Below are 18157 nucleotides of genomic sequence, written 5' to 3' on the forward strand. Positions count from 1 at the left end.
ATGTGTAAGGGGAATTACTGCTTTGAACTACCTTATGTTCTAAAATTTCCCCAGAACTCTCAGCACATATTTACTCCAAGGACGAATGAATAGTGAAAGTAGGAACATTGCTTTGCTATATCACGCTTGCCTGCACTGACCCCTCAGAGATCCTGTTTTGTGGCTCTCCTAAATCATTTTTAGATAAGTTGGCCCCTTGTACAGTTTATCACTTGTATTATCTCTGGAGACATCGATTTCAACATAGTTGTGGTCTGATTTGGTGCTAAAACATGTCATTTCCTTATGCCTTCTTTGAATCCATATCACATCTTATTTAGACCCCTTCCTTTATCACCCGCAGTAGTATCCACCCCCCACCCCCACCCCCCAAAGTACTCATCATGAAATGTGACTGTGCATTTATTTTTGTGTTTGTTACTGAGCTCCTTCTCCTCAGTCTGAAAGATTTCCTGTGGTCAAGGGCTGTATGTTTTCTTAATCCCATCTGCTGTGCAGTAAATATTTCTGGTTGGGTGAAGAAATTGTCTCTGGTGTTAAGCTTCAACTAAGGGCAAGACAGCACTGGTGTTACCTGTGTGTCTGAGAAGGCATGTTAGAGTGAGGAGGTTGACATGCCATGAAGGACACACAAAGAATACAGATCCTTCATTTCTGCTTTAAATTTTTTAAAAATCATCCACAGTGCCCCAGAGTTCTTCTGTGGGAATTTGGGAATATCTTCTTCAAAATATAGGGTAAACAATATGAATACTTGCACACTAGGAAAATGTTAGATGGCTTCCTTATACACAAATTGCCTTTACCAATGTGTGTTTACTTTCCTTTTGTGAAAAGTTTACACTGGTTGAATTTTATTAAGTCTCAAAATTTAATGTTGGTGGTTACAGTTTCTTAGTGGTCTTGTTTCTCTTCGCAGAGTCTATGACTTACGACTATTTTATAGCTTCAGATTTTTTTTTAAAGAAAAAAATCAATATGCGTTACATCAAGTTGCCTTAGAAATGGTGTCATGTAGCTCAAATATTTTATAAAAGTGTAGTCTGTTCAATTTTTAACAGTAGGTCCTTGTTGGTTGTCTATTTTAAATATAGCAGTGTGTACATGTCAATCTCAAACTCCCAATCTAGGCCTCCCCCGACCCCCAGTAAACTGTAAGTTCATTTTCTAAGTCTGTGAGTCTGTTTCTGTTTTGAAAATAAGTTCATTTGTATCTTTTTTTAGTTTCCACATGTAAGCGATATCATATGATATTTGTCTTTCTCTGTCTGGTTTACTTCACTTAGTATGATAATCTCCAGGTCCATCCAGAAATGTAGACTTTAGTTTCTGTTCTTTTTGATAAGTAAAAGATAACCTTTATTTATTCATAGTTCTTTTCCTTAAAACCACTAATGCTGCATACATACTTAATTTACGATTGTATGTATTTTAAAAAATTAGTTGGCTTAATTTGGCTTACTTGAAGGCTTGAGGAGAGACTGCTTATCTATATGAAGAAGGTATTAGGCCCTTGAATTAAAAAAATTTATTTATTTATTTATTTATTTATTTATTTATTTATTTATTTATGGCTGCATTGGGTCTTAGCTGCCGCACATGGGATCTTTCATCTTTCGTTGCAGTGCACGGGCTTCTCTCTAGTGGTGGTGTGGGTTCTGTAGTTGTGGCGCATGGGCTCTCCAGTTGTGGTGTGCTGGGTCAGTAGTTGTGGCACAGGCTTAGTTGCCCTGCAGCATGTGGGATCTTCCCCGACCAGGGATCGAACCTAAGTCCCCTGCATTGAAAGGCAGATTCTTAACCACTGGACCACTGGGGAAGTCCCTGCCCTTGAATTTATTATATGAGGCTTCCTGACATTCCTTTTGTGGAGGCTGAGGCAATTCCAACACCTGTCAAGCCTGTTGCTGCTGTGAATTACTACTGACGTGGATATTTATTGATCACTAAGCTTCAGTTAGCGTAACAGTTGATTCCTTGAGGCTTTTCTATATGTAAACTGTTGTATTTTGCTACAGGGGTTGTAAAGGTAAATGAGAAACAGTCTGTGTTTTCTAGGAGTTTATGGCCTCATAGACTTTGCCAGTAGAATATAAGCTCCTGAGCTTTGCCTGTCTTGCTTCCTGCTCTATCACTAGAACTGGGATAGAACAATCTGTGGCCTGTTGAATATGGAATGAATGAATGGACTAGATTAAGAAACTACTTAAGTGCCTTTCTTCACCTTTTTTGTATGGCTAACTAATTATAAGAGAAGAAAAAGGAAAATTTGTGAGGATATAAAAGGAATGAGGTTGTATTTGGTTAGAGGTAAAAGAAGACTTTATAGAAAATGTAAAGGGGGCCTTGCCAGTTAAGAATAATTGGACTTTGTTGATGGGGGTGGGTATTTCTTTGGTCACATCCTGGAGCCTGGGAGAGGTGTCTCTGAGAACCTTTTGTTTTCCTAACAAATGGGCAACCTGTAGATTAGGTTGAAGAGTAATTTCAGAGCATCATTTAGAGGATAAATATGAGGATGAGAAATTTATACATGACATAAGTTAAAGGATCATCTGGAAATACATTTTTTAAAAAACCCAAAGGAAGGCAGAACAGATAAAAAAAGCCTTGAGAATTCCCTGGTGGTCTAGTGGTTACTATTTGGCACTTTCACTGACGAGGGTGCAGGTTCAGTCCCTGGTTGGGGAACTGAGATCCCGCAAGCCACATGGCCAAAGTAAAGGAAAAAGAACCCTTGTGGTGTGATCAGCTCTCTTTTTAAAAATATATTTAGAGTGAAAGAGCTATACCAAAATGTCAGCAGTAAGATGTGAGGTTGGCGTGGAGGTTTCTTTCTTTCTGAACTTCTGTCTAGTTATTGTAGCACCATTTGTTGAAAAGACACTTCTTTCCCTATGGAATTGCCTGGTGCCTTTGTAAATAAATTCACTGTATGTATGAGGGTCTATTTATGGACTCTTTTCTGTTCCATCCTACCTCTGGTCTGTTCGTGTTCTTTCTCCACGCTGCCTTGATTTGTGTAGCTTTATATAATAAGTCTTGAACTGCGTAGTGGATGCCCTCCAATTTTGTGCTTCTCTTCCAGAATGGGTTTTGACTTGCCTCGTTCCTTTGCATTTATGTATAATTTCTGCTTCAGCTTATACATACAAATATTTTAGACATGTCTTTAATGGTATTGAATCTTCTGATCCGTTGTAGAGGAGCAAAATTTGCCACTCCTAAAGTCTCTCTTTTTTCGTTTTTAATTTTTTAAATATTTATTTATTTATTGGCTGTGTTGGGTCTTCATTGCTTTGCACGGGCTTTCTCTAGTTGCGGCGATTAGGACCTACTCGTGATGCACAGGCTTCTCATTGTGGTGGCTTCTCGTGTTGCGGAGCACAGACTCTAGGTGAGTGGGCTTCAGTAGTTGTGGCACATGGGCTCCGTAATTGTGACTCATGGCTCAGTTACTCCGTGGAATGTGGGATCTTCCTGGACCAGGGCTTGAACCCATGTCCTCTGCATTGGCAGGCAGATTCTTAACTACTGCGCCACCAGGGAAGTCCCCCTGAGATCTTTTTGGCATGCAGTTTTATTTCAAGCTGAAAAGGCCTAAAAGACTCAGGAAGAAACTTTGACTTTCCCGTAAATGCCTAAAAGAATTTAGATAGAGGGCATGTTACCTGACAGGAATAGAGCTATCATCAGATGTATCTGCAAAGAATGTGGGCTAGGTGTGGTGGGGGGAACTCAGTAGAGGTGTCTGTCTCTGTGTCATGGCCATTGACCAAGCGTTGGTTTTCCATCTGCATGTGAGTGGCCTTCCTGCCCTTTGAAGTCCCAAACCACTACCCCCAACATCCTGAAGATATTATTTGAGATGAGGACTTTGGTCATTTTGGAGAATTACTCAGGTTTCCTGGGCCTCTCCTGTGTATACATGTCATTGAACTTTTGATTGATTTTCTCCTGTTAACCTGTCAATTTAATTTTTAGACCAGCTAGAACAGCCTAGAAAGGTAGAGGAAATTTCTTCCTCCCAGACACTACTAACATATGTGTGTCCATTTATTACCAAATTGGTTAACGGGACCCACGTTGGGGTTCTAGCCCAGAGGAGACCTCTTACCTCACCTAGAGAGGTTCTTTTTCCAGTCAGATGCATGCAGCCAATAATGAAATCCTTGCTGTGACTGGAACAGCACACTATTCAATGACCAAAGAAAGGAGAACCAGGAACTTAGTTCGTAAATCAATTTCTCAGGCCAGTCTGGTGGAAACAACAAATCTATAGGCGGGTCGAGGTAAAAGGGAGGTATTTGGATAGAGTGAGAGGAATATTCATGGGTTATCAGAGAACAGAGTGTGGTTTGGACCTGGAACTGATACAGCTCTCCTCTTCAGTCCTTGCTTGGGCTTTTCTGGTTGTTGTCAGGCTCTGAAGAGTATGTCACTTGGCATGCTAATGTGTTACAATGAGCGTGTAATGAGGCTTATGGTCTACTGGAAGTCACATCTTCTGCCATCTTGGGCCTTGTTGGTTCTAACCAGTTCTTGTTTTTTTCTGTTTGCAGTTTCCCCCTGAAACTTGGATAAGAATAATTGGTTTCTGTTGGAGGGAGGGGCTGAGGTATGATTCTGGGGCCACAGCCTTCGTGACACATTTATTTCGGTCTTTAATTTCTCTCAGCAATGTTTTATGTTTTCAGTGTGGAGGTCTTGTGCATATTTAAATTTTTTCCTCTTTTGTTTTTGTATTTTGATGCTTTTGTTAATGGCAGTTGTTTTTTGATGATATAAATATAATTGATTCGTTTACCACCTGTCCTATAACTATGCTAAATTTGTTTGCTAATTCTGTGTGTGTGTGTGAAGATTTTTTGGATTTTCTGCACAATCATTTATCAGTTCACTGCAAATAATTTTCTTTTCCTTAGCACTCTTTATGTTTCTTTCTTGCCTCATTGTTCCACGCCCAAGACTGAATAAAAGTGGTAGGACTTGACATCCTTGTCTTGTTTCTGATCTTACAGCAAATGTGTAGATTTTTTAAAGAATCTCTTTATTAGGTTGTGATGAATCATAGGTTTAAAAGTAAAATGAAAAGCATAAGGCTTACAAAAAGGAAAAAAAAAGTAGAAGTATTCACAACCTTAGAGTAGGGAAAGATTTGGTAGAGAGAATACAAGAGGTATTAAGGTTAAAAAAAATTAAAAATTGGTTTTCATCCAAATAAAAAGCCCTTTGCTGATTAAGAGACAATTTAAAAGATGAAACGACCAGCATCAGAATAGGAGAAAATAATTATAATAGTTGCAAAATAGTTGACAAAGACCATGAATTGGAGACTACATCAGGAAACTATGGGATTTTGGAGAAATATTCTTTGTATTAATTAGGGCATAATACATTTGTCAAATATTAAGGAATTGTATATCTAGGTTGTAGGATTTCTCTCTTTTAACTTCTTTGTCTTTTGTTTTCTGCATTGAGCATATATTTCTTTGTAGATAGAAAAAAAAGTTTAAAGAAGAAAAACTTAGCAGTGAGGAACCATTGCAGATTTTGAACAGGGAAGTGCTGTACTTAAGGAAGATTAATTTGAATTTTAAATGACTGGAGATGGAGAGAGAATATGTATATAAAGACAAAAGCAAACAACATCACAGAGATAGCACCTTTATCATTTGATAAACTATTGGGCATAGAGGGCAACAGTGTTTCAACTCTTCAGGTCTGGGATGAATGGAAGAAGAAAAGTACTTTCTGGGCATCATGAAAAAAAACAAAAAAAAACTCTGAATTTTGAAACTGCTTGACTTCTTAGTTTCCGATATCATTTGGCTGTTAAAAAAGCTCAGAGCCAGGGACTTCCCTGGTGGTGCATTGGTTAACAATCTGCCTGCCAATGCAGGGGACACAGGTTTGAACCCTGGGCTGGGAAGATCCCACATGCTGCAGAACAGCTAAGCCCATGCCCCACAATTACTGAGCCTGTGCTCTGGAGCCCACATGCCACAACTACTAAGCCTGAGTGCTGCAACTACTGAAGCCTGCGTGCCTAGAGTCCGTGCTCCTCGACAAGAGAAGCCACCGCGCTGAGAAGCCAGCGCACCACAATGAAGAGTAGCCCCCCTGCTCGACACAACTAGAGCAAAGCCCGCACGTACCAATGAAGACCCAACACAGCCAAAAATAAAAAATTAAAAACAAAACAAAACCAAAAAAACTCAGAGCCAAATGTGCAGTCCATCTCTAACATGCATTCTGTGTCCTAACTTCATTTTGTTCTATTTTATTTTTTCTGAGCTATTTTTTCTTCACCCCAAGTTTCCTTCTAATTTTATATCTTGTATTGTGGTTTTATAAACTGCCTCAATTCTTTATTGAAAAGAAGTGGATTTGGTACTATTAACAGGAACAGTGAAATCACAGTTGGTTTGGGGAAGTATTGTTGAGTTTGTCTTGATTCATTTGAGTTTGAAGAAACTGGTGGAGATATTAAGAAGGCAGCTAGAGATACAAATCTGGGGCTCAGAAGAGAGGGCAAGCAGGTGGTGTAGTAAAGAATTTAACATGGCTGAAAGAGAAGTCTGGCTTTTGCCCTAAACTCCTAGGTGGTAGTCTCTAAGCCCTTGGAATGTCTGCTTGCTAAGTGTTTTTTTTCCCTGGGCCTTGGGCCACACAAAGTAATCTAACAGAGATTGGTGCTGGGTGGTGGCTTTTGGAGCTTGTGAAACCTGAGGTTTGCCATGTTGCCTGTCCACCATGTCTACATTACAGAACCCTAATAAAAACCCCAAGGCTTGGGTGAACTTCTCTGGTTGGCAATAGTATGTGTGCATTGTCATGTGTGATTACCTGGAGGAATCGATACTGTCCATTGGGAGAGGGCGCTTGGAAACTCTGAATTTGGGACCGTCCTTGATTCTGCCCCAGGCATCTTCTCCCTTGACTGACATTAATCTGTAACCCTTATGCTATAATAAACTGTAACCATGAGTATAACTGTCTTCAGTGTCTTCCATGAATTCTTGTCACATATTAATTCCTGGAACTGAGCACAGTGTTTGGACCCTGCAAAACTGCAGCTGGTGTCAGTAGTGAGGGTGGCAGAAATGAACTTGGTCTTGTGGACTGTTCCAAAGCTTACACAAATATTATAGATTTGATAGAAAAACAAATTGTTTAAGAAGTGTTAAGTGAATAAAAAAGATGCAGGGAAGCTGTTCAGTGAGAAGTCTTTGAGAAATTCTGTGGGGCACAAGAGGAGAAGGAACAAGTGGAAGAACAGACAGAGCAGTCCGTCAGGCAGGAGCAACCAGGGGGTGTGTTCACCTTGGCGGGGCAGGCGAAGGTGCAGCTCTTTTATTCTCAATGAAAAATTCCTGACACATTCCGTTGTGTGAACTGAAATTTTCATTTTTTGGGTGTAGATGGGGTCTTGCGCTCATTCTAAACGTCAGTGGTTGTTGTCTCCACCTGTCAGCCTCCTACCTATTCTGCCCCTTTGGGTCTGGATGTCCCAGAAGAGATGCTGCAGGATCTGGGCCAGAGTCACCATGTGACGTTTGTCATGATCTTTCCTGCTCCTCATTCCTGTGGTGCTGCCAGCACCCACTGTGAGGTGCTCTCGTCCATGCCACTGGGGCTGTCCCCGCTGTACTCAGCACCAGAGCAGGATTGTGTGGCATAGGTAGTGAGAGGGCCCAGCCCAGATGCCCCCATGCCTGTGCTCCTGCACCCTGCCCTTTGTGGGTCCTCCAGCTGTCACAGCCCTTCTGTTCTGTGGCCTGCACTGCTGGTCCCTGGAGTCTGGTTTCAGGAAGAGTCCACGGTCAATGCATGGCTTCTCTTCTACTTGTTCTTTGACCCATCCTCCCTCACCCCCTTGTGAGCTCATTGGAGCATAAAATCCCTTCCTTCTCCTAGCTCCAAACAGAAGCATTCTTGCCAGTCACTTCTTGCACTTTGGCTCCTTGGGGCTGCTCACTGATTCCCTAGCAGGCCCAGGCATGTTTGATTCTTATTTGGGATCTGAGGTATGATTCTAAATATTACAAACAGAACATGGTAATAGGGCAGGTTTTGGAGTAATTTATTTTCTCTCTTTCTTAAAACTTATTTTTACTGAGATATAATTGATTTATTATGTAAGTTTTTAAGGTGTACAGTGTGTAGGTTAAGGTGTTCATTTGATACGTTTACATATTGCAAGATGGTTGTCACCATATACCTCTGTCATATCACATAATTATCACTTCATTTCTTTCTTGTGGTGGGAACAGTTAAGATTTTGTCTCTTAGCAGTGTTGAAGTTTATAATACATCATTGTTGTCTATGTTTTCTGCTTAGTTTCCCATCTGAGGCTAATATAAAAAAGGACTATATTCTTGGGTACCTTATCCAGATTTTTCATGATGATTTTTCTCTCTCTCTGTATTGGATCCTGTTTCAACCTAGAATTGAAGAGATTATAATGAAATAAAGAAGTTTCAGATTTTGTTGGGGTATTTTTTGGTCTGTTTTATATTGACTAGGAAGGAATAATCGAAAACTTGCAATTTTTTCCCTCATACAACTTTTTTCTTAATTGATTACATAAAGTGCACCCCTTTAAAGGGTACATGTAGTGGGGTTTTTTAAATATATTCACAGAACTATGCACAGAACTAATTCCAGGATATTTTTATCATGCCCGAAAGAGACATATGTTCATTAGCAGTTAATCCCCATTCCTTCCTCCTCCCAGTCCCTGGCAAGCATGCATCTACTTTCTGTCTCTATGGGATTTTCTTATTTTGGACATTTCATATAAATAGAATCATATAGTCTGTGGCCTTTTTGTGGCTTCCTTTTTTTTTTTTTTTCTTAGCATGTTTTCAAGTTTTATTCATGTTGTAGCATTTATCAGTGCTGTATTCCTTTTTATTCTGAATAATAAATTCTACAGTCTGGGTATGTCATGTTTTGTTTATTCATTCATTAGTTGATGTACATATGTGTTGTTTCACTTTGGGGCTGTTTTGAATATGCTGCTTTGAACATTTGTATATTAGTTTTTGAGTGGACATATATTTTCCATTTCTCTTGGATATATACCTAGGAATAGAATTGTTGGGTAGTATTATAACTCCATGTTTAGCTTCTTGAGGAACTGCCATACTGTTTTTCCAAAGCAGCTACATTACTGTGTATTCCTGCCAGCGTTATATGAGGGTTACAGTTTTCCCACATCCTCACCAACATTTGTTACTCTTTTTTATTTTCTCCATCCTAGTGGGTTTTAAGTAGTATCTCATTGTGATTTTGATGTTGATTTCCCAAGTGATTGTTGATGTTGAGCATCTTTTCATGTACCTGTTGACCATTTATATATCTTCTTTGGAGTTCCTGTGTGTGTAAGTGTGTGCATGCGCGTGCGCACACACACATATTATTGCTAAGGTTGTGGTCCACGATCATACAAGTTGTTCTATTTATGAGGATCCATGAGAGTTTTCCTTCACTCCCAGTATCTGGAAAAGCTGTAGCACTACTGTGTCCAAATGTGTTATTAATATTTTTAATACCATGACTGTTGTGCTGCCCGTCTCCTTGTTGGCTTTCAGTGTTAGGAAGTACTGTGTGAATTGAGGTTCATACCTGCAGTCCTGAGTGATCTTAAGTATATATTACTGTAGCTATTAAACTCTCATTTGCTAAAGTCTCAATTGAAAGTTTGCTATATGACTTAACCTATTTACTTAAATTCTCATTTCAAAAAATTATAAAAATTATTATAAAATTTTATAAATTATTATAAAAATTATTATAAAAAGAGTATATGGTACTGTTAAAAAATTCAAAGTAGGAAGCAAAAAATTAAAATTCTCCTTTTTTGTATTTGACACTCTGTTCTACAGTCAGCTTCCCCAAGGTGAATTAAATAAGGGGTTTAAAGTTTCATAGAGAAATTAGTGTGTGTATATGCATATCCATATATGTATAACTTCCATAAATGAGGTTGATCTGTGTGTGCTCTCCCATACTATGCTATTTCCTTTCGGTAATATTTGTGGATATATTTCCATGAACCTAAATACAGTTCCGTATCATTGTTTTCTGCATAATATTCTATTCTTTGTGTTTACTTTGATTAACTAGCTTTGTAGTGATTTGACTTTTATGTGTTCTCAGCTTTCATTATTGTAAATAAAGCCACTGAAAGCGCTTTGAATATTCACTTATGAGTTTGTCCTAAGCATAAATTTGTAGATGAGATTAGCTAGTTTGAAGCATAGTGCATTTTCATTTTAAAACATGTCACCAGTTGCCCTCCAGAAAGATTATACTGATCTATATGCTTACCAGAAGTATGTGACTGTGGCTCCGCGCGGCACCACTATCTTTACATGATATCACCAATAATTCCTTTGTTTTTATTGTACTCATTTGATTACTAGTAAGACTGGCCATTTGTATTTTCTAAAAATTGTGTCCTTCATATTATTTTTGACCATTGGGTTTTTATAACTTGCTTTTATTCTGTGTCATGTGATCTTGTATTTGATTTTTTTTTTTTTTTTTCAATTTCGCAGTCCAGTTTATTCAGCAATAGAACAGGAGAAAACTTCCATCATGACAGACATAAGGCAAATACAGGGTAGATCTCCGGGGTACATTCTTTATACAGACTAACAAAATGACTTTTGCATGATTTGTTGCATACCAACAGCCATTCATTCCCCATTTCTTCCTTCCTAAAAGAGTCCTGATTTTATTAGGGGAGACAGTGTGTCCTACCCAGGCAATGCCAACCTCATTTCCGTCTGCCAGGTTTCCCAGGCTCCCTTGTGAATCAAGGATATAAGGAAAAATCCTTGATGCACTGAGATGTAAGGAAAAATCTGATACTGAGATGTAAGGAAAAAATCTGTGAGGGACTTTTGAGAAAGATTTTCTTCCCAAATAAAAGACAAAGACTTGAAAGGAGAAAGCTTTTTGCCCCCTACTTCCAGCCTTTGGATTGAAATGTCTGGAGTAGCAACAAGCCACACTGTACTTGCTGAGAAAAAACAACTATGAGGACAAAAAGCCAACATGAATAAGGATCCCAGAGGGAAAAGACAGAAAGAACCTGGGACCTTGAGAACATTGTTGAGTTGCTACACAAGCACTGGATTATCTAGCATCTTAAGTGGAATTTTAAAATTGTTCAGTGGCCTCTGAGATGTTTTCATCAACTGCTTTTTCTAAGTATCTTAACCCAAACTTTGGTTCCATGATTCTTATGAACAAGTGAAGGCCAGAATGAGGCCAATGTCAGGTAAGACCTTCTTAGTTCTAAGAAAAAATGCTTCCCCTAAACTGTTCATAATGTATATGGAGTCAAGCTTGATACCTCCTTTTGTCACCTATCTCCTAGGACAGGTAGTTTTCCATTTCCAGGGGAGGACATTCTAAGTTCAGTCACCACAAAGACAGGATTGGTCTTTGCTTGTGTAGAGCCAAGGAAGTGTAGACAGTGGCATTTCTGCATGTTTTTATGTAACTACATAGGTGTTGCCTGATTGAATGTGATTTCTCTGACAGTGACCGGTTATTGATAATGTGAAAGCCACACTGAGGATGTGCCAAATAGAGCCAATGATGAATAAATGGTTACATATGAATAAATTTTATATATATATAATTATCACTGATTAATATATGAGGTGGAATTTAGAACAATAGTTTCTTATCAAAATGTCTAGTTGTTTTACTGAAATAATCTAGAGTTCAGCTACGAGGATGCTTTCCCACAAAAGTTATCACTAGAATATAATTAAAGTACACACAGTATGGGGCTTCTCCTCCAGGACTACCTTGTCATAGTAATGTCGATAATTAGGCTGTGGAGATATTTAGGAGGAGTAAGCTAATTCCAAAACATAGGAAATATGGATTAGTCAGGTTCTAAACAAACAGTCTGGCTTGAAATACTGATTAAATTCGTGCTGAACAAGAGATGCACAAAAAAAAAAAAAAAAAAAAAAGAGATGCACAGACCCTGGAAGCAGATCCAACAATTTAAAGTTTCCCAAAGTAGTGACAGTCTGGATCAGATTTACAAAGGAGTCATTTTTCCACCTCCCTTGGGCTACTAGTACAAAACCCTCTAGAGTCTCCATGATGTTTTGACTGTTTAAGAAGTTATTTGCTTTGGCCAAGTTTTTTGTTTAAGGTTTTGTCTGTTCTGGTCAGGATTAACTGTAATGCAGGGTTAAAACCAGCAACTCTAGAGTCATGTATCCTTTTTCTAACCAGTGGAGGACCCAGAAGAAATGGGTGGCAAGCTTTTTCAAAGGTCCACCTGGTAAGATTTTGGGGAGCCCACTCAAGTGGGAAAGACCAAGGAAGGACAAGGCTTCTATTAGCAGGATTATCAGGGTAACACTCAGGGCAATAGTCAGCTCTGTTAATACGGTCTAAGATTACTTGGTAACATTCATTCTCAACCAGTTCAGTTTGGTACAACCAATGGCCTAGTTCTAAACTAGGGAACCATTGCTGACCACAGTCAAGGCCATGTGAATTATCTGAGAACATTGGGACCTCGAAAGACAACACAGAAGGCAATGTAACAGTAAGAGGCAACAATTACAAAGAGAGATACCCAAATAATCAGTCCTATTACAGGTTTGGTTTAGCACTTTTTTGGTCCAACCACCATTACTTGGAAAATGTAAAATTTGGCTTGCACCTCCGTGCAATTCTTCAAGATTTCGTTGTCTGTTTTTCACTCACTTGCAACCCAGTCTCTGAACTCAGGGACTGATCCAGTCTATGTTATCAGTCACTTACTAGCAGCACAGATCTCAGAATAGCTCCTTTAAATCCCAGCTTCTCAAGAAAAGATAGGGTTCTAGTCTAAGGTATTTTTCTCTTTTGTGTTATCAGCTGGTGATATCATGCAGAGGCACCTGGCTTACTCTGCTTTGCTGGTAAGTTATTGTTTGCTTGCTGAAACAGAGGAGCTGAGAGGTCCGATGGGTCTTTGGTGGGCGCTGGCATTCTTGCCGCTGTAATACACGTACCCAAGTCTTAAGGCCTTGGCACTCTATAGCGATGTAGAGGGATCAGGAAAACCTGGCAGAGTCCTCTTGAGCTTGGATCCAATGAAGTCTTTCTTAGGAGGGCCTTAATCAGGACCCAGTCACAGGGAAGTATTTGCTGTTGAGTTGGTTGAAGGGTCGGGGAATGCTTCACATACAAATTCTAGCGGGGTTTTAAATCATTGACTGTCAATGCCAGGAGAGCCCTTCGAGTGTTCTTTCTGCTCCACAACGCCAGGCAGCACCCCTCGGACGCGGCCGAACAGCTTGATTTTTTAAAATAAGTTTTAGTTCTTTGATTATAATTTCTTCCTATCTTGATTGTACTTTACTCTTTTTTGCACTTTTATGCTAATTAAAATCATTTTACGTATTTTCCTTTTATTGATCCTGACAGCAGCCTACTTGGCTTCATTTACTATAGCATCCATATTCACTGTGACCTTTAAATGGAATATCTCATTGGGTTACCAAAATTCTTCCCTAGGACAATAGTAGTTTTTCCTTTATTGGTAGCACACTAAAGTGATGGTGGTATTCTTTCCAAGATTGTTAAGTCTGAGGCATAAAAGGAAAAGCGTTTTCAAGAATGAAGAATTTAATGATAGTATTAAGTTAAGCCACAGTTTGAGGAAGATGAAGTCTGAGAAAGGGCCAATGAGCTACTTGTGGGGAGGGTCCCTCGGGACCCATTGATTGCGGCCAGTGATGGATCGTGCAGATGTCAAGGTGACACTGGAGAGAGCATAACAGATCTTTGGTGAAATTTAGCAATGAGATGAAGAGAAGACTGTAGCTTGTAGGGGGTGAGGTCAGATATGGGTAGGAGAAAGTTGATTTTAAGACAGGATATTAAGCATATTTCTAGGCAGAAGAGAAGAAATCTGAGGAAAGGTTAGAGAGCCAACAAGGAAGGAATTAGATGAGTGATTTTTGGAGGTAGTGGGTTAATCTTGGAAAGAGTGAGGGCACATCTTTCTTGTAGAACAATGGAGGAGGTTTTGTGTAACTGTTGTGGCGAGTAGAATAAGGACTGCTCTGGTTATTTTTGTATAATGAATTACTCCAAAACTTAGCACATTTGAGCAACTTTTAATTTTGCTTTTGATGTTAATTTTGCTTATGACTTATGGGTCAGGAATTTAGAAAGGGCAAAGATGAGGGGGTTTGCATCTGCTTCATGATATCTGGGACCTTGGTTGAGACATCTCAAAGGATGGAGACCGGAATCATCTGAAAGTTCATTATTCACATATCTGGTCCCAGGGCTACAAGTATTGGAAGACTAGGACTGCAGATGGGTGTGCCTATATGTATTCTTTTTATGTGTCTTGGTTTCCTTACAGCATGGCAGCTTCGGGGGGTGGTCAGTCGTCTTACCTGACAACTCCAAAAGTGAATGCCTGCCTTACAGAGTGGAAGCTTGTGTTGCTTTACGTCTTAGCCTCAAAAATCACACAGACAGTTCCACTACATTGTGTTGGTTAGAAGCACATCAGAAGTCCATCCAGGACTTCCTAGGTGGCGCAATGGGTAAGAATCCGCCTGCCAGTGCAGGGGACACGGGTTCGATCCCTGTCCAAGGAAGATACCACATGCAGTGGAGCAACTGAGCCCTTGTGCCACAACTATTGAGCCTGCGCTCTAGAGCCCGTGAGCCACAACTATTGAGCCCATGTGCCACAACTGCTGAAGCCCACGTGCCTAGAGCCCGTGCTCTGCAACAAGAGAGGCCACCGCAATGAGAAGCCCATGCACCACAACGAAGAGTAGCCCCTGCTCGCCACAACTAGAGAAAGCCTGTGTGCAGCAATGAAGACCCAACATAGCCAATAAAATAAATAAATAAATTAATTAATTAATTAATTAAAAAAAAAAGTCCATCCAGATCTACAAGGAGGAGAATTAGAGTCCATTTCTTATAGTAGAACTTCAGGGTTCTAGAAGAGTCAGTGGTTTGGGAGATGCTGTTGTGGCCTTTGGAGAATATAGTCTGCCAGAAGAATGCTGCAAGAAGTTAGTAAAAGGATGTTAAGGACTTTGACATAAGTATAGTTATATTTTGGTATAATTTAACCATTTTTCCTAAGACACAAATTCATCAAATATTCTTTTTGTCTGGCACAAATTATATGACCTAAGCCTAAAGCCCACTGACTTATGTCTAACTTGCTATGTTGGGTGTATATGTAAGTGTACGTACAAGTTAGTACATGAGTTAGGCTTTCTGATGATGATTGAACTCGAAAACGTTAATTACTCTTGGATTGTAAAACTAGATGGGGCTTTAGAATGAGGCTCAGAAATCAGCTCTGTTTTCCATATGTGTGTCAAAGAGCTTTTACTCACTGTATTTGTAGTCATTCATCTCCAAGACCTATGTTCTTTGCCCATTTTTTGAATTACTTTAGAAATAATGAGAATTTGGATTACTATCAATGAATTATTCTTCATTTTTTACTAGAGATGTAACGTATACCTGGGGACATGCCTGTATAGTTGTGTTGTTGAGTCAGACATTGCTATGTGCTGTGATACACCCTTGTACATTCATGAACAGTAGAAGTGTGAAATAAAAATAGGTGTTGACTTACTGAAGGAACTTAGTCTTTCAGTTATATTTTGATGTCTGGGTGTATATAATTATGGCCTTTGGTTTTAAATGGCCAGGGAACTGTTGTCAGAGCTCTTTTATTTTAAAAGTTTTTTAGTTACTGAAAGAATGTTTTTTTAGTTGTGAAAGAAATCACAGTGTTTCTCAGGTGACTTCTGATTTCTGAACTCAACTTTCACCCAGCTAAGACTTTCTCATTCCAAGATCGGTTGTTTCCCCAGTTCATAATTCAATATATTATATTTTTGCTTATCCAGAACATAATTAAGAACTAAGAAATGAGCCAGAAATCTTTGAGTACATATGAAGTGTCCAAGTTCATGTACTAAAACTCATGTTTACTGTGGAGAAAATGCCCTTTTAAGATCTCAAATAGTGTCTGTTTACTCTTCCTCTGCCTACAAAGCAAGTAAGGAGAGGGCTAAGAGTAAGGAAGAAGACATTAAAACTATGAAAATCATTGTAAAATCCCAGTAAACATTGCAGCCTTATCCTGCTTGATGTAGTGATAGAGTTTTTAGGCTGATAGACCACATATCTCATTGGGGGAAAAATCAGATTGTTATCAAGCTTTTGTACAGCAACACTTTGGGCAAGAAGACAATAGAGCAATGCATTTGATATACTCAAGGAAAGAAAGAGTCAAAGATTTTATACCCAGTCAAACTGACCTTCATTTATAAAGTTCCCATATAAACTGTTATGTACAGTATATATGTCAGTCCTGAGGGAATATTTTTCTTACGAGCCCTCTGAGGAATCCATTTTAAAAACAAAGCAAACAAATAAATAAACACTTTAAACAGCCAAAATCAATGTGAAGGTATAGACATAAAGACAGATTTCATAAAAAGACAAGATTACACCTGAAAAATTAAGTCTGTATCAATCTTCTGGAGTACTTATCTTACAGCATACTATTAAGGAAGTGTATTAACCAGACACTCAAATGGACTTTAAAGAATCTGTACTTAGTTTCCATAGACTGTATTTTTTAATTTAAAGGTAAATTTTATCACGCCTTTAGTGCAGCAGTGGTTAAGATTCTTCTGTCAAAGATATAGTGAAGAGACAAATGGCTGTGACTGGCACTGTGTGCTTAAGAAACAATAGAAAGTGTTGTCAGTGGATACAAAGTATATCCATTAACTATCTTTAATTGTGAATTCTAAGATTTGTAGAATATTTATATGCTCAAAACACTTTCAGTGAACTTGAGTCCTCAGCTATATGTGTATGGTTGAGAAAAAAAGTTCATGACCGAAATTACAGAGTCAAGTACGTCTGTAGATTTGGCCTCTTGACAACAGCCACTAGCCATTATGATTACCATTATGATGATAACTCCTGTGCATTGTAAGAACTCCTGCCAACCCCCAAGGTACATTTGATGCTGTGTTCTAAAGCCTTTTCGCTGGATTAAGCAGTGATTCTGAATATTCTAGACTGTAGAATGTAGAGATTAGGCTTTTGGATTCTGGCTTGCCCCCCAGAATAGTTGCATTTCCACTGTGGGCTTTGTCATCCTTGAAGGTCTTTTCTGTCAATATCAACGTACTTTAGAAAAACTTTGCTTATAGCTCTAAAATTACAGCACTAAAATGGAAAGAAATCTAGATTATTGATTATAAAAACAGAAGAAATCCTTATTTTTATTTGATGCTGTCTAGAATCAGATTCCAATTTTGTTAATGTATGGAGCTGTGAGTGTACTTTAACCTCTTAAATATTTGTGGATCCCGTGATTGCTGTATTCAGCATCTTATGGATATTTTCACGGCTCGATATTCTTCTTACCAGCTTGCCTTAAGTACTACACATTTTAATTTTGCAGTGTAATAAAAATATGATTTTTCAACTATACAATTCTCTTGGCAGTGTTTTTATATGATATGATATTACATTTAGATTGTTAGTTCACTTTTCCTCATCTGATCATAAGAGAAAAAGAAGTCTTCTAAGGATAAACTGTCTCGTTAAATTTCTTTTCACAAATAATGATGAAAATCTAAACTTGTACAACTTGCACAACTCTCACAGCTCTTCACAAAGGCCATCCACGTTTCTGCTCAAAACGTGCAGAAATATGGTTGATCTGGATCTGGTTCTCTCAGGTGTGCACTGGGGCTGCTGTCAGCTAAAGGTTTGACTGGCCTGAAGGATCTGCATCGTTTCCCTGCTCCTGCTCACTCAGGTGGTTGTTGGGAGGCCTCAGATCCTTGCCACAAGGACCTCTTCACAGGGCTGCTCCCAGCAAAGTAGCCAGCTTGGCAGAGGGAGTTGGGGAGAGAGCACCCAGGAGACAAGCCACATTCTGTGTAAGACTGTGGTAAGCCACAGCCTTATCTCTTGTGAGGTAACATTAAACTTGAATGCTGAAAGTCTTGATTCTCTTATAAGAATGTTTCAGTGTTTGAATACACCATTAATAAAAACATGAATTAATTGTGGTCATTTTGTAGTATATAGAATTATTGA

General features: G+C 38.9%; 2 protein-coding genes across 17 annotated transcripts in view; one reads left to right on the plus strand and one right to left on the minus strand.

Annotated features, from left to right (window-relative positions):
• The window catches only part of SRPK2 (SRSF protein kinase 2), a 257349-nt gene that overhangs the window by 180529 nt on the left and 58663 nt on the right, over positions 1 to 18157 (plus strand). The gene's annotated exons all lie outside the window — the stretch shown is intronic.
• Positions 11989 to 12559, minus strand: LOC130851679 (torsin-1A-interacting protein 2-like). Its single transcript, XM_057732343.1, has one exon. It carries the CDS (start codon positions 12557 to 12559, stop codon positions 12164 to 12166), a length of 396 nt encoding a protein of 131 aa, XP_057588326.1. The 3' UTR covers positions 11989 to 12163.

Source organism: Hippopotamus amphibius, chromosome 4 (genome assembly GCF_030028045.1).
Source record: "Hippopotamus amphibius kiboko isolate mHipAmp2 chromosome 4, mHipAmp2.hap2, whole genome shotgun sequence".
Lineage (NCBI taxonomy): Eukaryota > Metazoa > Chordata > Mammalia > Artiodactyla > Hippopotamidae > Hippopotamus > Hippopotamus amphibius.

What these genes read in the sequence shown, in the direction of transcription:
- LOC130851679 (XM_057732343.1), bottom strand. Translation starts at nt 12,559, where the DNA reads ATGTTCTCAGATAATTCACATGGCCTTGACTGTGGTCAGCAATGGTTC.